Source organism: Aspergillus lentulus (assembly GCF_001445615.1).
Source record: "Aspergillus lentulus DNA, contig: Alt01, strain: IFM 54703, whole genome shotgun sequence".
Lineage (NCBI taxonomy): Eukaryota > Fungi > Ascomycota > Eurotiomycetes > Eurotiales > Aspergillaceae > Aspergillus > Aspergillus lentulus.
The window spans coordinates 3,717,313-3,740,436 of record NW_028322123.1 but is presented as its reverse complement, the minus strand read 5'-3'; the positions used below and the strand labels follow the sequence as shown (position 1 = coordinate 3,740,436).

General features: G+C 50.4%; 8 protein-coding genes and 1 non-coding gene across 9 annotated transcripts; 3 read left to right on the top strand and 6 right to left on the bottom strand.

Annotated features, from left to right (window-relative positions):
- Positions 1–627: 627 nt before the first annotated feature.
- Positions 628–2,175, bottom strand: glkA (glucokinase glkA; the record flags this gene model as incomplete). Its single annotated transcript, XM_033561483.2, has 2 exons — positions 628–1,926; positions 1,993–2,175. 2 exons carry the CDS (start codon positions 2,173–2,175, stop codon positions 628–630), a joined length of 1,482 nt encoding a protein of 493 aa, XP_033417374.1.
- A 1,821-nt stretch (positions 2,176–3,996) lies between these two features.
- ALT_1144 (Mic19 family protein) lies at positions 3,997–4,941 on the top strand (the record flags this gene model as incomplete). The annotated part of the gene is made up of 3 exons (XM_033561484.2): positions 3,997–4,055; positions 4,275–4,332; positions 4,432–4,941. 3 exons carry the CDS (start codon positions 3,997–3,999, stop codon positions 4,939–4,941), a joined length of 627 nt encoding a protein of 208 aa, XP_033417375.1.
- A 286-nt stretch (positions 4,942–5,227) lies between these two features.
- ALT_1143 (ribonuclease P/MRP protein subunit POP1) lies at positions 5,228–7,976 on the bottom strand (the record flags this gene model as incomplete). The annotated part of the gene is made up of 2 exons (XM_033561485.2): positions 5,228–7,561; positions 7,641–7,976. 2 exons carry the CDS (start codon positions 7,974–7,976, stop codon positions 5,228–5,230), a joined length of 2,670 nt encoding a protein of 889 aa, XP_033417376.2.
- A 495-nt stretch (positions 7,977–8,471) lies between these two features.
- On the bottom strand, positions 8,472–9,209 carry ALT_1142 (peroxiredoxin family protein; the record flags this gene model as incomplete). Its single annotated transcript, XM_033561486.1, has 4 exons — positions 8,472–8,507; positions 8,574–8,717; positions 8,789–9,065; positions 9,160–9,209. The coding sequence occupies 4 exons, from the start codon at positions 9,207–9,209 to the stop codon at positions 8,472–8,474; spliced, it is 507 nt and encodes a 168-aa protein (XP_033417377.1).
- Positions 9,210–11,041: 1,832 nt separating this feature from the next.
- ALT_1141 (nuclear transport factor 2 family protein) lies at positions 11,042–11,867 on the top strand (the record flags this gene model as incomplete). The annotated part of the gene is made up of 2 exons (XM_033561487.1): positions 11,042–11,121; positions 11,474–11,867. The coding sequence occupies 2 exons, from the start codon at positions 11,042–11,044 to the stop codon at positions 11,865–11,867; spliced, it is 474 nt and encodes a 157-aa protein (XP_033417378.1).
- Positions 11,868–13,406: 1,539 nt separating this feature from the next.
- Positions 13,407–17,420, top strand: ALT_1140 (serine/threonine-protein kinase; the record flags this gene model as incomplete). Its single annotated transcript, XM_033561488.2, has 5 exons — positions 13,407–13,990; positions 14,052–14,780; positions 14,845–16,778; positions 16,835–17,140; positions 17,188–17,420. 5 exons carry the CDS (start codon positions 13,407–13,409, stop codon positions 17,418–17,420), a joined length of 3,786 nt encoding a protein of 1,261 aa, XP_033417379.2.
- Positions 17,421–18,051: 631 nt separating this feature from the next.
- On the bottom strand, positions 18,052–18,673 carry ALT_1139 (uncharacterized protein; the record flags this gene model as incomplete). Its single annotated transcript, XM_033561489.2, has 2 exons — positions 18,052–18,372; positions 18,422–18,673. 2 exons carry the CDS (start codon positions 18,671–18,673, stop codon positions 18,052–18,054), a joined length of 573 nt encoding a protein of 190 aa, XP_033417380.2.
- Positions 18,674–18,777: 104 nt separating this feature from the next.
- Positions 18,778–18,893, bottom strand: ALT_r007. Its single transcript, XR_004500602.1, has one exon. It is a non-coding gene; the product is annotated as an 8S ribosomal RNA (ribosomal RNA).
- A 2,609-nt stretch (positions 18,894–21,502) lies between these two features.
- ALT_1138 (Zn(II)2Cys6 transcription factor domain-containing protein) lies at positions 21,503–22,985 on the bottom strand (the record flags this gene model as incomplete). The annotated part of the gene is made up of 4 exons (XM_089599100.1): positions 21,503–21,907; positions 21,977–22,300; positions 22,389–22,670; positions 22,854–22,985. 4 exons carry the CDS (start codon positions 22,983–22,985, stop codon positions 21,503–21,505), a joined length of 1,143 nt encoding a protein of 380 aa, XP_089456764.1.
- Between the last annotated feature and the right edge of the window lie 139 nt (positions 22,986–23,124).

Here is a 23,124-nt window from a genome sequence, read left to right as displayed (position 1 = left end):
GGCAGTATGCGTGAGTAATGAGGCATTGCAGAGTGATATCTATTTGCCATCATATGACAATAGTTGCAAGGCTCATGTCCATTCTTATGCACTGAGCAGTCGTGTAACAATATTCCTCTATAGCTGAACAATTGCAGAAACAGCGAGATAGTCGTTCCCTTCTACAGTTACTCTTTCTATAACGAAGAGATCAGATGAGCATGGCAGATGAATGATTCCTAACTTGATATATCCCATAGTATGGGTAGTACAACGCCGCTAAATGACGATATTGATACACCTCCGGGCTCCAAGCCTAGCCTCCCAACACCAGATCAATGCAAGGATGAAGGAGTCCAAGCATATGAGAGCTCAAGCCGCTCGCTTCCCCCGCCGAATGAGAACTTCGGTTTGTTCTTGGAAGCGGGGCCTCCTGTACATCCTAGACCAACCGCCACGGGTGATGCCGCCCAAGACTGGCAGCCTGAAGAAGTGTGCTTGACCAAGATTGCAAGCAGGTGCTTCGTTTCAGTCAAGCGTGGAAAGATTGCAAAGACCATCGGCAGAACGCAGAATAGATAGTACTTCGTTTCGGCATTAGAATTCTAGTCCTTTTTTTTTCATTTTCATTTTTCCCTTTCCAAACTTCTATTTCGACCCAGATCCAGTTTCATTCTTGCTGGCCACAAGAGCGATCAGGGCAGCACCGACTCCACTGCCGTCTTTCGAAATGCCAATACGCACCTTCTTCTCGCCAGCGGCACCCACTTCAGGGACCTCCCGCAGAGCCTCGCGAAGGTATCCCTCAAAGTTAGGATAGAACTCGACGAGACTTCCATCCACACCGATGTCGACCATGTCATCCGTCTCCAGTTTACCGGTGGAGATGAGGATAGCAGCAAGTGGCACAGCGCTGAGGCGGGCAGCACGTTTGCCAATCGCATGCACCAGGACTTTGACGGCCTGACAGTCGGCGTCGCTAGGGTTCTCGATCTTCAGGTGATCCTTCAGAGCAGCCTTGACTTCCTCCATCCTATCGGTCTTGTCTGCCTCCACCAAGCTGAGGAAGCTGGTGTCGATGCCCCATTGCCTGTACAGGGGCGAGTTCTCCGGAGTGACAACTTTCGAGGATTGATTGGGCTTGAACAGACCAAAGGCCTCGTCCTTGTGCATATCAAGAAGAGCCCGGCGCAGGATCTCCCCTAAGAACATACCCGAGACACGCTTTTCAAACATCTGGATACCCGGGTTGTTGCTGTCTTCATCCAACTCCTTGTCCCATTTCGTGTTGGGCAAGACACTGAGGTGGTTATCAAAGCTGCCCCACTCAGCGTTGATGATCATCTCTCCGGTTGACTTCTCGTAATCCGAATGTTCAATCGTCCGCAGCTTGGTGATCCGGTCGAGCTTCTCGACATAGGCACCATTGGTGCCAGTGCCAAAGATGGCGCCAATGAAAGTTGAAGTTTCACCGGGAGAGGTGTAGGAACGAGCCATCAGGGTACCCACGGTATCGTTGACCAGAGCGGCCACGCGAACGGGAAGGTACAGCTCATCAATGGCGTTTTGCAGGAGTGCGCAGACATCGTGACCGATGGCGTCGGGGATGTTGAAGCCCTTCGTCCAGCGAATGAGGGTGCCTTTGTTGATCCCCAACTGGCGCACAGGGAAACTGAACGTGAAGCCCAGGTCGAAGAGTTCCTCTTCATGGTTTGGCTCACGACGGCGTCTCTGATGAGCCTCAAAGTGTTCGTTATGGTGGATTCGCAGAAACGCCTCGATCTGGCGAGCTAGGAATAGGAAAAGATCCTTGGAGGTACCAGAAGCCATCAGTTCGCGAGGGATCATGATCTTCGACTGTGTAAGGTTGAATGTGGTATCTCCGTGAAGATCGATCGAGCACACCCGGAAGTTGGTACCTCCAAGATCGACAGCAAGGTACAAGCCCTGTAAAACAACTTCTAGTCAGTCGCCTGGCGGACTTTCAGGTTGCTTTCACTAGGGAACAAGTACCTTTTCAGTACCGTTCGGTACGGAAGTGACATAGGTAGGAATTTGGCTGAGTGTCGTGTGCTCCTTGGTGAGCCCCTCACACATCTCTCTCATATACTCTTTGACACCACTCTGGATCTGCTCAGCAGAAAAGTCAAACTGGCGCGCAATGCGCGTAGCTTCGGTCACTAGAGGCGACGACATCGCGTATCAGATCGGAAAGGGTTCTTTGACAAAGACGGGGAATTGAGATCGGGGAGAAAAAAGAACGGGAAGAGAGGATGCGGAGAGGGAATAAGAATTGAGGATGGAGCAAGGTTATGAGAAACTATGGAGAATGGAGAGGGAGGGTAAGAACAATTAAGGTAATAATAATAGGTATGAAGAAGAGGGTAACAGGAGGTAATAATAATAATTTTGACTACAGGTGCCAAGGTGGAGGGGAGGAGGGGTCGATGAGGTCAGTGATCCTGGAGACCTCCATCCCACCAATTTCGGTCTGGTCATTGTTGGCACCGGCCGATGTTCACAACGGGAATAGTACCGGGTTTTCCGGCATAAGGTACTTGAATTACTACCTATTGTTACCCACTTACAGAAGACGACCAACCGAAGCAGACGGTATGGTAGTATCACTGTCTGCTAGAAGGATTGTGCTCTGTCCCTCCGTCGACGGCTTGCCGGCCACGTCGTCATCGTGTTTTGTTAGGGCCCTGGTTAGACTGGTTCAATGGTTTTAGAGCTAAGAGTGACAGGAACTAAATAATCAGTGCTAACTCAGATAGGCAGACACGCATGACTGAACGATCTGGTTGCTCATCCAATAATGTTCCTTCTTTTGAGTCTCTACTAACATTTCTAGTTCACTATAACTTTCCAGCCTCAACACTTTGACAGAGTCAATCATAAGATGACAGAAACAATATCTCCAAAATTTCTCGTAATGATCCCTCGATGTTTCTGTAGCGCCCGTCAATTTCTCTGACGCCACGAAACACTTGTGGGGGTATTGCTACTCTTACCGGTGAGAAACAATGGTTAGGACCGCAACTGGAGAACCTGGAGGAATAAACCAGAAATGCACGGTACCTGAGTATGCATAGAATGGGAGAAGGGTTCCTGAGCCTTGTTCATTCGCTGCAGGCCGTCATACTACGGAATAAGTATCTTGCATATCGACGAATCCTTCCTGCCGAATATGGAGTGGACGCGGAGAGCTGGAGACCCCTCATTGACCTCAAGAGTGGCCAGTTGACCTCCTCGTGCCTGCGGGGTAACCTCCCATCATGAACTATTTTATATGACTGTAGGCTGTATATTCATGTACTGATGGAGTATCACACTCCTGATAAACTGTTTCAACTTGTTAGGCACTTATATAGAGTCAGGTATCTATCCACCAGATAGGCTGGAAAAATAAACCTTTTCCACTTATGTCCAACTCCGACCAATGTCCGAACCTTGTTTTCCCGCTTCACTGTAATCTGCAAGCGACCTTGCGTTCGATGGTATCATTATTATAGGACATAGCAGAGTTTGATCTACCAGGAGAGTTAATTAGATTCTATCTGCAATTCAGATATGATGGGCAATCGCTAAATATCATCGTCTGCTAAGTCGGGACCTTACAGAACCCCAAATACCTACTTCAATTGCTCCGATATACTGTGTCGGATCGTTGTTGCCGGGTTGCTCTTAGAATATCCAGAAAACCAAACGTACTTTATAGTGTTTCAAAAGAAAATCATACAGCATGATGCATGATCTACGACGATACTACTTGGATCTGCTGAAGATGTACCAATCATGACTAATAGTCTCACGTGACACTACAGGCGGAAGCATCAACTGCCCGAACTGAATTCAAGCCGGCGGAAGTCGGCTGTTCCAAAAGTGGTATCCAGACCTTGAATAACATTGCAATTGCCATCTACAATACTTGCGGAGTCTACTTGGCTACCGTTCCTGCTGCACGCATTGGCATTGCAACGAGTCGACGAAGAGAGCAATCACATTCCAGACATCATGGGCGCCGGCAGCTCCAAGCCCGAAGGTTCGACTGGCTCGAAACATGTTTTCACCAGGTATGCTCTACTGCGTCCCTGATTTCAATTGCTTCGCCGTCGGACTGCATCGCCGCTGGCATCACCGTGATGCTATCGTTGGTTCGATACCGAAGGGCGCATTGCGGAGCGGACAAAAGTCCCAGCAACGAAAAAAACAAGCAGCAGAAAAGCCCTACGGCCGAACCAGCCATCCCAATATCAAGACCAATCCAATCTGCTGACTTCTCAATTCAACAGCAACGCTCCCATCCAATTCTCATCTAACCTCGTCGAGGCTCTCCAGACCAACACCGAGGTGCGTCTCCGAACCCAGCCAACACACGCCAACAGCCTTGCAATCCAGACTCCAATTGCACTCTGAACCAGACCACAACTAACAAACTGTCCCAAACAGACCGACTCCTCCCGCGCCAAAAGCCTGGAACTACAGATCCAAGCCCGCGTAGCCCAGGAACTCGAGCGCCTCCGCGAACGCGAGCAGCAAACCCTCGCGGAAATCGAAAAGCGCCTGGCAGAAGTCAAAGACAGCGCCCCGGCCGCGCCCTCATCAACACCAAACATCACCTACCCCGCCGGCTCGCTGAACCTCGATGCGCCGCGCATCCCCTTCGCGGGCCGCGAGTACGAGTCTACCCCTGCGCCTACTGTCGCCGCCGACCAGCCCATCAACCGCGATCTCAGCCGGGAGTCGGTGAATGCGGAGATTGAGGAGCTGCGGGCTAAGCTTGAGGGAAGACGGAAGCTCGTCGAGGTGGATGAGCGTGTTGAGCGGGCGCGGAACGAGGTTGTGACTTGTTTGCGGTTGCACGATAGACGGCCGTTGGATTGTTGGAAGGAGGTTGAGGGGTTCAAGAGGGAGGTTGCTAGGCTTGAGGAGGCGTTTGTGGACCGTGTTGTCGGTTAACGATATGTGCCACCATGCTGATGCTATTTCCTCTGTTGGTTTAACAAATAGATCTACCCGGTCCTTCTCGCGTCATGCATATGTATAGCTATCTATCTTTTGTTGGGCTGATTGAAGCAAGTTCAGCTTTGTTCTACGATTTCGTTCATCTATTGGTTTCGAGATGTAGACTGCACGTAATGCGGAGCTACGGCAGCTATTGATTGAAAGATATATTCTAGTTGGGTATCATCAAAACATAATCACATCCATCTATACCAACCACACATGCAGATATACTCCAGTGCTAAATAAGCTCCCAGAAACCAAGTCTGCCCACTCGCTCGCCGGCAATACGGACAATGCACACTCTCCTCTCGCGCGCCTTGCCCTTTCCAGACGCAGCAACCTTAGATACCAGGATCGAGCCAATTCCCGTACCCTTCCCTTCGGACAGATTATAGTTCCCCGTTGTGACGAACCCGATCAGGTCTTCCTCCGTAGGGACGGGGAGGTGGCCCTGCCGCGACTCTGTGTCTGCTGTAGGGGTGATGAGCGAAGCCGCGAGCTGTTGGCGGGCATCCTCTTGGCCAGCTGGAGGCTCGGCAGACTGCCGCAGATGGTCCTGAGAATGAGTGGCTTTGCGGTTCTTTTGCTTTTGCTGGTCCGATGCCAGGCGGAGCCATTTTTGGCGTAGCTCTGGGTTGGTGGTCGGGAGGCGGTAGATGCGAGCCGCGGGGGTGGGCGTGCCGCGGTGCAACAGGGATATTTTGACAGTTGCAAGAGCGGCTTGATCGGTGGTGTCTGACGGGTTGTTGAGTGCAGCTTCTGCCTTGGCAAGGGGCAGGTGGTGTATGTTGAATGGGGGAGCGTGCCCATCGACGGTTTGCTGTTCAACATTACTCATTTGCGTATCTTGTTGCTCGGAGTCTTGGCTCTGTTCTATCTCCTTCTCTTCTTTAGAATCAGGCGTTGAATCCTTCGGCGGTCCCTGAACTAGTCTTTCCCAGTCGCACGCCCAGCCATGACCGATCTCGCCTTTCTGCCCATTCCCCAGGTCTAGGCTATCGAATTCCGTTCTCCGGCCCTTTGGCCGTCTTTCCCACTCCTGCTTGGCCTTTTCCCGTTCGCGGACGTTCCATTGCCAGCCTGCACGGGTTCCAGGAAAGTCGCCGGGGAACCAGGGCTCTCCGGCTTCGAACGCGAGTTGCTGTTGTTCTTTGAGACCACCAAATCTGACGTTTCCGCCGCTTGAGAGCGGGTAATACATGAGTGAATACCACAGAGGAAGGACGCATTTCCATGGCAAGAGAACGGTCCATGTCCCAGGCGCATTGTTGTTCTTTGATTGACTGGTTGATCTTGAAGCGAGGATCAACACCGGAATCTTTGGGTCAGACGCTTCGGCAGGAGGGTAAACTCCTGGTCCAGCTAAGGTCCGTCGACGATTAATAGCTTTCTGGCTAGGAAGTTGACGAGTAGCGGCTAGTCTTGCACGGCGATCGAACAGGGCAGGTGACGTTTGGGTGGTGTCCGGCGACCACGTCGATAGTAAGATGGCCAGATTCTGCATTTCGGGATCCGAAGCTGGCGGTTTGAGGGTCCTCGGTGGGAAGTGAAGACGGGGATCTGAGACGGAAAATCCGAGGACAGCATTTTGTGGTAATGATGAAGGGTTTGAGACCCCAAGCAACGAAGTCCAGGTGGCCTCTGGACTGCCTGCTGGCGGTTCGGCACCATCTGGTATCAAGGGCTTGAGCGCTGATAGTAGAGCTTCTGTAGAACCTGGACCAGTAATCTCGACGCTTCCAATCTCGAAGCGTAAATCCTCCACCATCACAGGCGGATTTTGCCTCTTCGATATCTCAAGAAGCTCGTTCCACAATTGCAGAAAGGCAGACGGGTGAACTCTGATGAAAAGCTTCTTTCTGCTCTTCTGGCTCTTTTTCTTCGGCCCATCAGCATCGACCATTTCCACATCTTCCGTCTTTCCATCCGCACACCGGATCAACGTTATCGGCGCGATCGGTCTATGTGTGCCTTCACGCTCAGCTGCCCAAGCATGCAAGCTTCTTGTCCCAGCCCTCCATTTCCTTCCCTTCGGACCCCAAGCATCCTGGCCATTAATCCCAATTCCCCTCAGCACCGCCTCCAAAGCCTCCTCGGTGCCCTCTAGTTGAATCGTAGACATGTAGCTCATATCCCAAGCCACGGCACCTCTGGCACCCTTCGCCCGGTGAGAAGGTCTGTAGCTCTTCTCGGTTGGCGACAGGGGCACCGCGAACCGCCACAACGGATCCTTCGAAGTGGCCATGTGAGCGCGCTTCGCATGGAACATATGCGTGGGAAGCCATGTCTTGCACCGCTGCCGCTTCTTGTACTTTGACTCGGGCGGCGGCGGCCGTGAGAGTTTGTTTTTCTTGATCTTCGGCACTCGCGGCGCGATGTTATAGGCGTGGCTGCCTGACTCTTCCAGAACCTTTTGGGTCTCTTTGTCCCGCTTCGCTTTCGCTGCTGCACGCTTGGCTTTTGTCTTGGAATTGAGATTCTGTAGCCGCCTAGCGGTTTCAAGGCGAATGCGCAGAATTTCTGTCGGTCTTCGTCGTCGAGCGGTCACGGTGGGGGTATTATCCTCGATCATCTACACGGCCTGGTAGTGAGCAAAACTGAAGTTCACCGCGAAATCCCCTACAGGAGTATAAATAGTGCTCTCAACATACCTCTCTCTTCGCTCTCGCCCTCAACCTCCGCGGAACCCTCTTCACATTGTGGCTGGCAGTCCGTCTCCTCAACGCGCGGGGCACCTTCTGAAACGCACGGCTCGTCAGGGCACTCTTCGACCGTTGCATCCCAGACTCGAGAGCACGGATCTCAAACTCCCGAGCTTCGACATACGCGGCGACATTTAGCTCTCCGGACGCAGAGAGCGCCGCGTCGGCCGACTGAACCGCGAGGGACCGAGCATCGAACGTTTTGGCGCGTTTGCGGGACGCTGCTGCGCCAGGCTGTGGTCCCGGAAACGCGGACTTGCGCTTTGAGGGCTGGTTCGAGGCCATGACGGCCGATGGGCGGAGGTGAGAAATGGATCGAATAGGTTAACTGTCGGAGAAGTGTTATTTTTGTTGGTAGCTCAGGTGCAGCTTGGTGTTCAAAACAGTGGTGTTGGAGCTTAATTTTCGGGGCTTTAGCGCGTCATCCCTCCCGGCCGAAAAATACAGTGTCACACCTCCAAGCACCAATAGCAGCCTGGGGAAAATGAAGCCCTGCGACGCTTTGATTCATGTAGATCTTCGAAGAGTACCGGGATACTAATGTTTAATTACACTAAGGCTATAGTTCGCTTGTACTTAAAACGTAGTTCCTACCTGACATCATACGGCTTGGTAAGGGCGATGGGCAGGGAAAAAATTCTTCGTAGCTTCATTACAGCGTTGTATTTCTGTCTAAGCGGCATGTCTAAAGATCTATCATGAATCTTGCCCATAGCAGGCTACTCTTAGCCTGCCATCGAAAAACTTCAACGCCTTGTCTATCATGTCTAGTTCATGCGTTTACAGGTGCTTGAGGACGGTCTCGGCGCTCGAGAACTATAGCATCATGTCAGCTCGTGCTCAAGACTCTAGCAGCAATGGAACAGACGGAAGACTACTCACCTCAAGGTGGTTCTTAGAGGGCTCAAGAGCAGCGTAGGTGACCTTGCCGTGGTCAATGACGATGGCGTAACGCTTGGTGCGGCCCTCCTCATCGGCCCAGCCAATGCTCTTGGAGAAGCGAGCCTCGGGGTCGGAAAGGAAGAGCTAGAAGATCAGAGCATTAGCAACAACTTCAATATAGTAGAATCGCACTCTTTTTTGGGAGATGAACATACAATGTCGTCACCAGTGACCTGGTTGGCCTTGCCCCAGGCGCTCATGACATAGGCATCGTTGTAGGCGAGGACGGCAACAACGTCAACACCCTTGGCACGGATCTCGGGGAGCTTCTCGATGTACTCGGGAACGTGGCGAGCAGAGCAGACGGGTGTGAAGGCACCGGGAAGAGCGAAGAGGATGACCTTCTTGTCGGCCCACTCCTTGGAGGCGTTGTAGTTGATGGGGATACCGCAAGCAGTGATCTCACCCTTGTCCTCGGACCAGGGGATGTAACTGAATGAGAGTCAATGTTAGACCTGATGGATTGGACATACTTTGGCGGTCGAGGGAACTCCAGAGAAAGGGCAAATGAGCAGAGAATACTTACGAGAAGACAACGTCAGAGGGGAAGCTGTCACCGGCCTTGAGTCCAGACATGTTGATGGATTGGATTTGAGGATGTGTTAAAAGGGGAATAGTGTTCTGAAGAAAGAGCTGTGCGAAGTAGAGATTAAGAAGAAGCGGTAGGCTAGAGTAGTGGGGTGATTTATGAAACTAGAAGAGAAAAGAAGACGAGGCGGGTGAAGGATCCATGGCGGTCAATATATACACAATCTGGTCCATGGACGGTTGGAGCAGCCCCTGACAAAGCCAGCAAATGATGTGCCAACGGGCCGCTGGAGACATCCATAAGGTGATCCGAAGCAGAAGGATACCGAAACCCATCGATTGGGGGACGAACGGAATAATCGCTGAGTTGCTGGCTTGGTGCGTATTATCAAGAAGACCGCCCGAGACTTGGGAGGGGATCCCCACCACGGATCCCTTCATCGGCGGATGCACCACTTCTGGCTGCTATCTAGACCAGACAAGTTGACAAATCGGTTTGCACTTCTGGGTCAGTGAAGTCATATGGAAAAATTCTATTCGATGGCAAACTGGCAATTGATTCTAGATATCAGATTATCAGATCAGACTAGGTTCCTCTCACATACAAAGTGATTAGTCGTCTATACGAACTGCCTGGATTTTCTATGAAGCAGGAGTGGTATAAAATAATGTAGGTACCTTGCAGACCAAGACTTGACGATCTGGACTTGATCGGATTATGCTACCTATCTGCCCATTAATGAGGGGTCCGTTTGGTGATTGGTATTATTTTTGTCCTCTGTCTTCACCATGCAAGGCGAAAATGGTGCCTTCGATATGCTGATCTCGCACCAATCATGATGATCGATCTGATGCAGCGACCGACTACCTTAGGCAATTGACCCTCGAAGACACGCAAAAATGAGGCTACGGGACTTCACCGCCCAGTTTCCGATGCCCCTCTATTTCTTTGGCCGCCCAACGTCATATTCTTGCACGTGACAAGCCCATTCTGCAGTGTTGTGCTGATGATCGCCATGGTGGCGTCAAAGTAGTGAACTGTCATACAAAAGTGCTGCGAACTGGTTTCTTTTACTTTTTCAATCCTCAATTATGATCAATAAATAACTGCTACCAGTAAACCTTCACCTTTTCAATGGGATTCTAGTGAGGAGTAACAAACTTCAGTCAACATGATCAAAACATGGGCCATCTTTCGGTGTATATACTCCGCATATTTCGAACAAATCCAGGCTGTAGACGGTTATATATCCTCCGCAGTTATGAGATGACATGTATCAACGGGATTGATATCTCAGATGATAATTAGAGAGGCACACGTATCACCATGGAGAGGCAATATGTGGAGAGACTTGGAGACACACCCAGAAGCTAAGATGACGGACATTGCTGCAATATCTGGGGGCTAATGTCAACGCCGATGAGATGGGATATGCCTGCCATGCTACCTAAATCTTCCACATTCGGCAAGCTTTACTCCTTAGAGGTCAATAGCAAAGTTATGGAGTACGAGGACTGACTCCTAGCGAGATCGATTTCAGCTGTACATAATCTCAACACTGTGTGGTCAATATGCATATCTATATAAACGTAGGGAGAGCGGATTCATTTCTCAACAGATACAGAGTATCCGATACATATTATCTACTCACACAGAATGCTCTTATTGACAGTCTCTCGCGAACGATCCCTAGCCCTTCGAGTTCTCCTAGCTAATAGGTTCTACTAGCTTCAAACTGTCCGCCAAAGGGCGTATACTAGACTTCAGCACGTGATAGCATCATACACGATGACTCAAATTGAACGTCAAGTAACCAACAAACAACCAAACAACCAACATAACCGAATTTTGAAATAGACAGTTCACCACATCAGTCACAATGGCAGACATTAAACCTCCGTTTACCGAAGAGACTGCCAGAAAGAAGGTCAAGGCAGCTCAGGCTGCCTGGAACACGCAGTAAGAATACACAATGAGCACATCCCAGCAATCGGCGGGTGTATATCATGGAATGCCGTTGTCACTCATACACCTCGCTCTGAGCCTTTGGTCCTCTCAAAGACAGTCTTTCATTTTTGTTTGATTGGTAGCTAGCCATGATAGAAACTCAACGCAAAGCATCTTATTGTCTCATCCCTTACGCGAGCACACCATTCCCTCGTGGGTTCAAATCCCGGAGGAATTGAAATCAGCATTTCATTCCTCCCTTGATTCAATCTTGTCGTTGCACCGGTCGCTTCGAGCCTAAGCGCTACATGCCCTATTGAGACTACTACCATTGCTGTAACTAACTACTAACGCCAACGTGCAGGGACCCGGTCCGAGTCGCTCAAGCCTACACACCTACATGCATCTGGCGCAATCGCGACTCATTCCTCTCCGGCACAGAAGCGATTGTCGCGTTCCTGACCCGCAAATGGAAGCGTGAACACAGTTACCGACTCCGCAAGGAGCTCTTTGCTTTCACGGATGACCGTATTGCCGTGCAGTTCTGGTACGAGTATCAGGACGCAGAAGATGGGATGCGCTGGAAGCGCTGCTACGGCCTTGAGGATTGGACGTTTGAGCGGGAAACTGGCAAGATGCGCAAGAGGATGATGAGCGGGAATGACTTGGTACTTGGGCCGGACGGGAACGGTGACGGCCGATGGTTCGTTGATGGAGTTGACGTCGATGCTGTAGACATCGGCGAAGAGCATTGGTAGGCTGTTCAGTTCCGACATAGGGCAACAAGAAACTTCTAGCACGTTCTTCTGGCGTCTATTTCATATCAAAGTTCAGGAGCTTATATCCGTAGGTGAGGCGAATCTGGGGAACAGTTCGGCCCAAAACGGAATGTTGATATAGTTGGACGCCACATCCAGCCTATAGTCAATTAGAGTGACCTTCGAGCTGTGTTGAAAGTGCATCTGGCTTCCATATCTAGCCGAATTCCAGAGCGTTGATCTCAATTCAATAGACGAAGTGCTTGCTATTTATTGTTGATATTGGAATGTTGAATGCGAGCACCCTCTGCCCCTTGACCGCTAGCTTGGGAATGCCCCTCCCTTGTTGCATCAAGGCACATGAGGATACCTCGACCCAGTCTCAGTATACTAGGACAGCAATTATCGTACAATTTAAAAGGAAAAGACGGGAATGTGGGATTTGTCCTGCTGGATAAAGCCGGTTTGGGATTCTGGACCTGCGTGCCCGAATCGCTGAGAAGCCACGGGAGAATGCGCGGGATGTCAGTGTCTTATTGTCAGCCATCTCGGGCCCTCTGAATAGAGAGGTAGTTGAGCTGGTAATTACATCGCTTGTAATAGTTGTATGCTTGCTGAGTATTTAGAAGAAATACAAAACAAGAATAAGTAGGTGGAAGTTTAAGGGTCGTATGCTATCAATTCGTTCCTTGTCAGTCAGCGATAATCATTGTAAAAACCAAGAATTGATATAGAAGACTTGCAGGATAAACTTGACCGAAGAATAGGGGAATGCATCGTGTGAAGCAGCTCCTTATAAGCTTGAATACAATTGCAATTTCTTGAACGTCTTTACCATATCGTGATGGTGTAATAGAGTGCTCGAGCATTCCTAATCTTCGGCCAACGTAGATTAGTGGTCAGGGAGACTCCAGGAATTCAAAACAACAAACAGTAAATGATCGGCCAGAGGAATTCAACCGAGATATGGTATGTCAGTTTTCTACTAACGTGCGGCCTCTGCTTGTTGTGGTGTGGCCTTGGAGTCTGTTCTGCGGTATGTTTTGAGGGAAAGTGACTGGAAGCTTGGATTTCTTCTGTTGTTGATGTACACAGCTTCTCTATCGTACTCTTTCCTCACTTTGAGCAGTTCGAGTCCTGCTGCGACCCTCGCCCAGTTTCTTCACTTGCGCCTCATCATCTCTTTTGAGCTTCGACACGCGGGAGATTCAACGCAACTAATACGAGAAGGAAGGAGGTTCTGACACGCCAGCATTACTATTCGCAGTCCACTCCAGAGCAATCTATTTCTAGTCGCTACAGCCTCGTCTTTACGCCTCTCAGAAGGTAGCCGTTCCAACGAGCAGCAATACCAAGTCAACACGTCCGTTTTGAATGTTAGTCTGTACTCAGAACTAGTGAAATCGCAAGCCACATTTCGCTGACTAGTCGCGGAAATCAGGCTCAAGCAGACTATATCATCGCAAATAGCAAAGAGCATCTCCTCATGTGGCATTGTAACAAGCCTGTCTCGCTTCATTAGCCCGGGCTTGCCTGGCGATGGATGGGATTACTGCCAGTCCTCAGTCCTTCCGTCCTCCTCTGACGGATGCCACGCATAGACTGAACAACTGCGCTACTCCAAAGATTGAAAAAGGATCACATACCGAAGTAGAAGATCTGCTAAAAACACCAGACCGAATGTCTATCGTCACAAGCCCGTTGGCAACCAGAGAAAATGTGGAGATAAACCGCGCCTCTCCAAATCCGAACTCTCAAGCCGGCTCGAAAAGGAACTCAGCAATCTCTACGACTTCCAATGTCTCTGGGAAGGGAAAGAGGAAAACACACGTTGGGCCATGGCAATTGGGGAAGACACTGGGGGAAGGGGCCACGGGCCGTGTAAGATTGGCCAAACATGCAGTCACCGGCCAGACCGCGGCCATCAAGATTGTATCCAAGAGGTCTGCCGCAATTGCCCAGAGCGAAAGCATTGCAGCAATGGACCGCAATGCGAGCCTCTTTAGTGGTACGGGCACCAGACAAATGCCGTCCGGCATTGAGCGGGAGGTCGTCATCATGAAACTCATTGAGCATCCAAACGTAATCAGCCTGTACGATGTGTGGGAGAACCGGGGAGAACTGTAAGTACAGGATCAAGTGGCTACTACTAGAAACTACTAGAAACTGACCTTCCGTCTCTAGATACCTGGTTCTAGAGTATGTCCAAGGCGGCGAGCTATTCCATTATGTACAAAACCACGGACCGTTACCGGAGGAAGAGGCAGTTCGCTTGTTTCGACAGATAATTGCAGGACTTGGATACTGCCACAGGTTCAACATCTGTCATCGAGATCTGAAGCCGGAGAATATACTGCTGGATTCCTGGCGCAATGTCAAACTTGCTGACTTCGGTATGGCTGCGCTTCAGCCAGCTGGACATTGGTTGAATACCTCCTGCGGAAGCCCGCATTATGCTGCGCCGGAGATCATTTATGGTCGAAAGTACCGTGGAGACAAGGCAGACATTTGGAGTTGCGGCATCATTCTGTATGCGCTGCTGACTGGCTACTTGCCATTCGATGGTGGGGATCTTCCAAGTACTCTGCGACAAGTGAAGCGAGGCGAATACACCATTCCCCCCGAGTTGAGTGTCGAGGCGGCCGACCTCATTCAGCGCATCCTGCAAAAGAGACCAGAAGACCGCATAACGATGCATGGAATATGGATGCATCCACTTCTAAAGAAGTACGAACAGTTCCATCAGGCAATGTCACATCACTACCTCGGCCCTGCACCACCGTTGACGGCACAGGATTGCGGGCCACCAGTACCCAGCAGACAGGATATTGATATTGATATTCTGAGAAATCTGCAGACATTGTGGCATGGCGTCAAAACAGAGGCCCTGATAGAGCGAGTCCTAAATCCTCAGTGAGTATCCCATTCCAATCAAGAGCTACGACACATAAAGAGCTGACCAGGCGACTTGCCACAGGCCCACGCAGGAACGAATGTTTTACAATGCTCTGATCAAGTTCAGAAACGAACAGCTAGAGAATTACCAGGGACAGCCTCTCGAGTATTCAGCCAGTGATTACCACCACATCTCTCGATTACCAGCTTCCGTTGCAAATAGGCGCAAGCATGCCCGGGTGCAAGGTGGTTCTCGGAGACAAGGTCAAAATTCAACAACAACAAGCAGCAGCAAACAACCTCAAAGTACATCCAGAGCCCTCAAATCCTCAGCAACCGAGAATAGTTATGACCCATTCAGGTCTCCACGCCATATAGTGGCCACTCCCGAAGTAAAGTACGCTCAAGTTACCATCCATCGGAACCGTCCTGAAGCAAATACCAAAGAAGTGTCGAAAGTTGTTCCGGAATTAGACGATGATATGAAAGAAGAAGAAGAAGTTGAGGATATAGAGTGTCTCCCAAGCTCCCCTTTCTCCATAGTGCCCAACAAGAAGTCCAAGGCCAGCTTCACCAGGTCTTTTCAGTCAAGGGCTTCCCATTCATCTGCTCGCCGGGTTACAAATACGACACCTACACCTCGCTCTGCCAGCTATAAGCGGAACGTTCTATTTCTTCACCACCGGAATCGCTCACAGGGATCAATGTCTGCAAGACCAAAGAAGGCACGAGCCAATGCTTCCAGCATTAGCAGGCAAGAAAGCGACTGCAGCATAAAGTCTGAGGTGGACGGCGTCCCATTTTCAGACCGTTGTGGCAGTCCTTTGCTGCCGGTACCACCTATAGTAGTTAGAGGATCTGGGGTTACTATTAAAAACTGCCCTCAAGTCAAGAGAGTTTGCGACGCGGACATTATCTGGAAAGACGAAGCGCGCAAGGTCTCTCATGAACTCAGCCAGATATGTGAAGAGGCTTTCAATGGCGGATCCTTATCTACAGGGTGTACGGCAAGCATTGGATCGGAGACACCAGCGACTTCTCTTTCCATGGTCAGTGCTGGAGACTCGCAAAATCAAATTACAGGAAGCAATATCAAATCGAACCAGCCATCCAACATACCACGGGAATCACCCAACACCTATACTGCAACAGAGCTGACCGAGACTCGTCGCAAGCTAATACAGCACTCGACCCAGGACGGCACTGAGAATGTCCCAGGCTATCTATCCGCTGTCATCAATCACCTCGATCGTCTCATTGCGCAGGACAGAATAAGGGAGCGCGGAAAGCGAGACAAGACTAAGGACAACGGCAACTCTAAATACGATTCTCTTCAGAGGTCTTCACTCGATACTGGTAACCTTCCGATCATTTCGGAAGAACTCAGCAACTCCTTGGCTGAGAGTGAGATGAGAAACGGCCCAGACGTAACAAGGCATAATGCAGATTCCGCCAGTTCTATCCGGACGAAACGTCAAAGCGGTGATGGGAAAGCCACAATCAGAATGGTTCCTCATAGTTCTCAACAGTGCTTGGAAGAGATTAGGCCATTGAATATCCGGAAGAAGAGACAATCCTCGAACGAGTCTCCTCAACCACGCGAGGATAGTAAATCCAAGGATGAAACCGGCAGACCGATTCGCTCTTCGCAGCGCTATGCGTCTGCCGACTCTCGCCAGACTCGTTTCCTCTCAGAACTGGACCCAATTCAAGAAGTGCCCAAATTGACCGGGATGTCCGACACAAAAACCCCCGAGAATAAGAAATGGTCTTGGTTTCGGAACAGATCGCATGGGTCTACTGAGCCTAAAACGAAGACGCCTCCGGTCAAACCAATACACCCGAGCTCTGCCACAGTAATTGTCCACGAGATCGATCCTTCAGTTGACTCTGGACCAGGTGAGCAGACGGAAAAACCCAAGGACACGAAAGGCCCTGCCGACAACAAGAAGGGTGGATTTTTCAAGAAATTCATGAAGAAGAGACACAGCGACAACTTCGATAATGGTGCAACAGGTAGGCTTTTCTATCCTTGGGTCTCAACGATTCCCCCAGCTGACTATTATCTTCAGAAGTCGACTTCGCAGACACTAACCCCCTGCTCAAGAGACCAACGGAAACCGAAAACTCTTTTGACACCGACAAGAACCAGAAGCCTGCACCCGCTAGGCCAAACACCAACGGAAAGAGTCATAACTGGTTCGCGCGGGTCTTCCAGATCAAGCCAGCAACAAGAGTAGTACCTCTCAACACATCGAAACTCAAAGGTCGAAAGGACGTTTTGAAGCTACTCCGGGAATGGAAACAGTTTGGTATGGAGGAGGCGCACTTGGACAAAGCCAACGGTGTCATTCGTGCCAAAGTGGGCGAAGTGAACTGTAAGTGAGAACTGGATGATACTTTTGATTGTTCTAACCCCTTCAAGGTCTCCGTCTTCGAGCCGTTGATTTCTCCGCCGAGTTCTACACCGTCCTCGAGCACGGCCGCCAGGCGAACCTCAGTCTTGTGCGCTTTAGGCAAGAAAGAGGCGCAGCGTCATCCTTCCACAAGGTTGTCGACACTCTGGAGATGGTATTGAAGCAGCGAGGCTTACTCGTCGAGGATCCTGATCGTGCGAAGAAGATGGCCCGAATCCTCGACGCTTTTCCTAATGGTTAACCTAGCATATCACGATGTCATTTCCGTTCCTACGGCGCATGGTGGTGTGATCCACCGCATTATACATCTCTGTATCTTGAGCGGCTTTTCCTTGGTTTCTGCCGCCCTCTGGTCTTTCTCAATCTGTGCAAAATCATCCATAGGCATTCTGCAATCACATCCACTTTCTTATGTTTGGCTGTCAATGTGTCATTTAGCTTCATCTTGTCGTGTTACTCCGGGAAATACAACACATCATCTACTTGAATCCTTTGCTACTAATCATCTCACATCCATTCCCATACATCTGTAGAATACGGTGGTGCGGTGTTGCACCTTATCTTAATATACAAAGCAAGTCCATTGCAGCTACTTTTCATGGCTGCTTCCCCAAATGCTCCCGACAGTCCCCTTTGCATACTGAGCGGTGAGTGATGGGTGTCTTGGCCGAGGTCCAGACCATGACGGATCATCAACCGCATAACCAAGACCGCCATCATAAACTGGTATCTTGCCCGGTTGCACCCTTAGACACCTTTCACTCATCGAGGAGGACGAGTTCAGCTCCACCGTCAGCCAAAACAGCTCATTGATCTCAACTCGCATAAACCCAAAATACCCTTCTTCTCTGTGCCGGCGTACAAACTCAGATTCAATCAATGAGAATGAATCCCTCCCCTGGCCCATTCCCATGCCTGCTCTCCTCTGGATCCTCAAAAGCACGCATGATTATTGAATCCAGACAGTGTTGATCAATAACCAGACAGACTGCATACCGCGGAACAACGTCCCCTATCTCAGCGCCCCGAGACGCAATAAGGGCCTTGAAATCCTCGCGAATCTGCTCGGTTGATGCAGCACGTTCCTTGTCCTCAAGGATAACATTTTTGTATGACTCATGGACAAGCTTCTCAGAGAAGCCATGATCCTGGTCCTCGGCCTCAGTATACCAATCACCATAGACGCGGTCAATCTCCCAGTGCACATAAGACCCCGAGTTTCTCCAGACAGGCAGACCAGACCTGATCAGACTCGAGGGTGTAGACCGTGCGGTAGATGAAGTAGCCCCAGGGCCAGCATTTGCCGTAAGCGCGATGAAAGAGTCGCAATAGAAGAGCGCTGCTCATCTTTGAACCACGGCTGCTGACGCCACCGCTTGTAACGCTCCGTGTCAGTACCAGTGAATTCAGGGTGTGACCACGGTGTTGGCCATGAGGGGTCATGGAAGAAGTCATTGATAGGACTCCACTTCCAGAGTCTGCTGGTTGGGCCATTATGGTATGAGGGTTGGATGTAAAGAGATCGTAAGCCGGAAAAGGGTTTATACAGGAAGACCAGGCAGCAATGGTATAACTGAAGCAATACAGGTGAGCAAAAAAACATACAACAGCCGGGATTCGCTGGTGGTCACCCACCCAACTACTAACCGGCCGGCGTGTGGCTTAAGTACGGCTGAGCGGACGGGAAGCCCTGTTTTCCACACCCTATGGTCGTATGTGCTCTGATTCTTCTAGTTGACGTACATATAGGCGCTTGACGAACAATTTGTGTAGCCATTTCATGAACGGATGTGGTTATCCATTCTATGTCTTTCAGGTCCAAGTATCCAGTAGTCGAGGAGACTCATGTCTTTGTTCTTCTTGTGTCTGTACTGCTGGTCAGCTCACTCCATTTCCTCAAGAACTTTGTTATTGAGGGCCTCGAACTGCACCGCTAGCAGAGCCTCTTGCGAGGTATAGCCTTGCAGTCAATGAGTGCATGGGCTCTGTCTGGCTCCTCGCACCCGCAGAGCTCCATCTGCGCGAGCCTCGAGCTCATTAGACCCGACCCGCGCCATTGATCGATAACTGCTGGCTAACCATTGTCCGTGTACTTCAGTTATCTTCCGGCAGATAGCCTGGAGCCAGTCATCAATGGCAAATTCAACAATTTCTTCGTCTGTCGTGGGTATGATATGCTCCACCCATGGTCATAGTCTGGTCGACATGTCTGTGTTATTAAGATGATCGGTGAATCAGATAGAAAAGATGATTGTAATCAATTCTTAATTAAGACCTATCACGAGAAGAAACTCTGTGTCAATGAAAGGGTGGAGGTGGGAGGATCGAACGTGGTGGTGGGTGATATGAAAGATCGAAGTTCAATACTAACTACAGCTAACTACGTGCTAACGCCTGAGGCAGGTATGCGACGTGCCTAGGTTAGCAACGGGCCGTTACCGACTCGGGCTGCCTCGGCCACTACCTTAAGTGGAGTGGGGCCTTGCGGCTTTAAAGCTTGGAGGAGCTGTGATTACATACGTACTGGGATCCCCTCTATTTGAGATCCATACAGGAACTGGGTTAACATCACATTGCTTGAAGCATTGGTCGACTGAATATCATTCCGACTTGAGCGAACAACATCAGTTAAACTCCGGTACACAGACATCGACTTTAGCGCAGGGGACTGTCATGCGGCCGGGGAGCTGGTTCTATTGTTTATACTACGAGCCTATGCGAGGCTTCGCGATATTTGCCGGCTAGGGGCAACTGATTCTGTGGCGGGTGGATCTTTCCTTTCGGAAATATCAGGTTCTGACTATGGAATAGGTACCCCTACGGCACGATTGCTCAGCCTAGTTAGTAAAGGCTCAAAGCTTGAGCAGTCACTCAAGGCCGAGAACAGCTCCATAAACAAATATGACCATTCAAAGGGACTGGCACACACGTTACTACCGTGAACAATGCCCAATTGCACAAATATAGCAAATACTAAACATGTTACAGATTTGCAATATAAATTGATCAGACAGCCACCCAGATATGAAGCAGATAGAACAAAAAGGAAATACAAATAGTTCAAAAAGCCGACCACCGTTTTTGCAGTTAAAACACTTGAGTACCTCCGAGAAACAAAACGCAAAGGACGAACGCAACGTTTGACAGGAACGCAAAAGACAGACAGCCACCCGAAATGTAATGAACACTGGATAATCACAAAAGCCGCCAACACTCGTCGCTGCATAGGGAGAAACGGAGAAGGAAATATTAAAAATGCGAAAACAACAGGTCGATGCAGTGCAATGCTAACCACTCATGTCAATAGAGCACGCGTCAAAGAACGCTTGAATAGTCGCACTCAGGGGACCGGAGCGTCAAGAGGGGCTGAGTCATGCGAGGACATGCCCGCACAGAGCAATACGAGACAAATCGCTGGGTCCATGCAATTTCTCACAGTTACCGAACCTGCGCCTGAAAACGGAAACCAGCGAGAAGAGGGATCATTAACATGACGATGCATCAAGGCAGAAAACAAGAGGAAAACGAAGCCGAAGGAGATATCCATTAGTGGGTCGCCCCTGTCGTTTATGAAAGCGGCGGTGCTCGTGGAAAGACGATGTTTGATAAGTTAGAGAAGTCGAAGAATGTGAGATCACCGACTTTCTCAGTATAAACAGCTGTCAAGGAGAAAAGCCCCCGGCAGAAGACAGTCATGACCCTCAATCCCAATGTCTAATTCGTGGAATTCATAACACTCTTGATTCTCGTTTCCATGGACTCGTTTCGAGTCGCGATTTTGATCACGGCATTGCTGTGGCCAAGTCTCCTCATTCACTCTCTTCGATTAAGAAGCCCCCTCTCCCTCATTAACTCACCATTTCACGCTCTTGCCGCGCGTGAATATTTCTGGTCCGTTCCCTCTCCCCAATTCAATTTGCCTCCTCCGCCTCGGTAAATAACTCAACCAGAATGTTCGCCGATATCCGTTATTCCTTGGGGACCCGTTGTCTCAGGAGCTTCACCAAAAAAAAAGAAAAAATGACGTGCCACTGAGCATTTCCAGAAATTTCGGAACGTAACGGGTTCGGCCCATAAGTAACCCCCTCTTCTAGATCAACTGAAGATCGATGCAGCCCCAAACGACAAAAGAAAGATCCATCTATGCGCATCATGTGAAATCGATGTGACCAGCACGAAATCCTCCTCGTGAACAGATATCAAAGTGGTATCAATTTTATCCCGTCTATGCGAACCTTCGGACCTTGTCAACCAACCCCTCGAGAATTAAAGATAAAGACCTACAGCCAGTAGGTTTTATATCTCCGCTCCGGACTGAGTGCTTTACTGGTTGAGGCCCCGACGGTTCAGCGCATTTAGCATATCGCTATCGGTGCTGGAACGACCCTGGCTGTCACCGGGATTCAACATATCACGAACATTCAGCCCACCTCGAGACGAACTGACCGAACCTCCAGGAGTTGAGGTCGGTGGAGGAGTCATCGCAGTCGGAGCGGTATGCAGAGGAGGATATGGGGAGCTGTGTGGGGAAGAGGAGTGACGGCTATCGTACGGGTAGGCAGATTGCGGCGAGGGACGCCGATCATGCTGCGGCGGAGGGGGGTAGTACGGACTGGGAGCGGCGTGCGCCTGATAGGCAGGCGCTGATGTGGCTGGGGTTACCGGCGCAAGGTTGGTGGGGTCAGGATACTCGAAACCGGAGCCAGAGCCGCGTCGGCCGGCAGGTCTCTGTAAGATATTATTGGCATCCCGAGTCTCCGAGCTTCACATGAATATGGGAACTACTTTGCAACTTACATGGTCTGCGGGCACAGCGGATGCAAGGGGTGGCGGTGCGGTTCCGTATGGATGTTGGTACATTCCTTGAGGCGGCGGAAGGGTACTATCGGCAGGGGGCTGAGGCTGCTGTTGAGGCGGCAAAGGCTGGCCGTGGGCCCCATAGAGCATCACTGGAGGACCAGCGCGGCCGTTTTGAGGGTTTCTGAGATGAGGATAGGCAGCGTGTGCCGGTACAAATGCCTGTGCCTGGGACGAGACCGGAGTGAACATGCACTCTTGGTTGAAACGGATACAGTTGCTGCAGCGCCCATCCTGAGAACTTTCAAATCCCGAGCATCGAATCTGTCGGAATCAGAAAACGACTGTCAGCAAGGTCCTGACAAGTGGGAACCGAATGTGCCAGCAAATACTCCTCGGGCAATGAACGCACCTTGCGTCTGCGGCAGTAACGACAGGCTATAGCGGTCCGCTGTCTAGGAGCCGCGGCTTGGTATACAACTTGAGGCTGCGGTGGAGGAGCTGGCTGAGCGTAGACATCCTGAGGGCGGTAGGCGCCAGGTGGAGGAGGGAGTCTGTAAGGGTCCTGGGTACCTTGCACATGAGGGTGGATGGTGGCCATGTGGGAGGTAGGCGGGTACTGTGACGGGGGTGGTGGTGGATGCGGATACGGGTGGTCTGCGGTTAGAGGAGGAGGATATGAGGCCGGAGGATACTGAAGCGGTCAGTCTGAATATGAAGAAAGAGCTTTCGTCAAGCTCGGTTGCTCAATGGGAGTATATGTGAACAGGAACGAGAAACAGCAAAGCTCTTAGTGGCACGTCGTCTGGCCAAGAATGTAGCTAAATAGTGCAACGAAAGCAACGGGGAAGGATAGGCCGAGATATATAAAACTCACAGGGTATTGAGATGCTGGCGGATAGTGAGCTGGAGCTGGATTATCCTCAGGCTGACTAGAGTTCCACTGGGGAGGCGGTGGATACTGTCCCTGTCGATTAGGGTCGCCAAATTCGTGGGGGTTGGTGGACATTTGTAGGCGAGGACGAGGCGAGGCTGCTTAAGAGAGCGGGAAAAGGATGGGGGAAAGGGCTGAGAATAAGAGGCGAATGCAGGATGATGTGAGTCGCAAGTCACGCCCAATGCTGTTGTTTGGTCAACTTGTCAAGGAA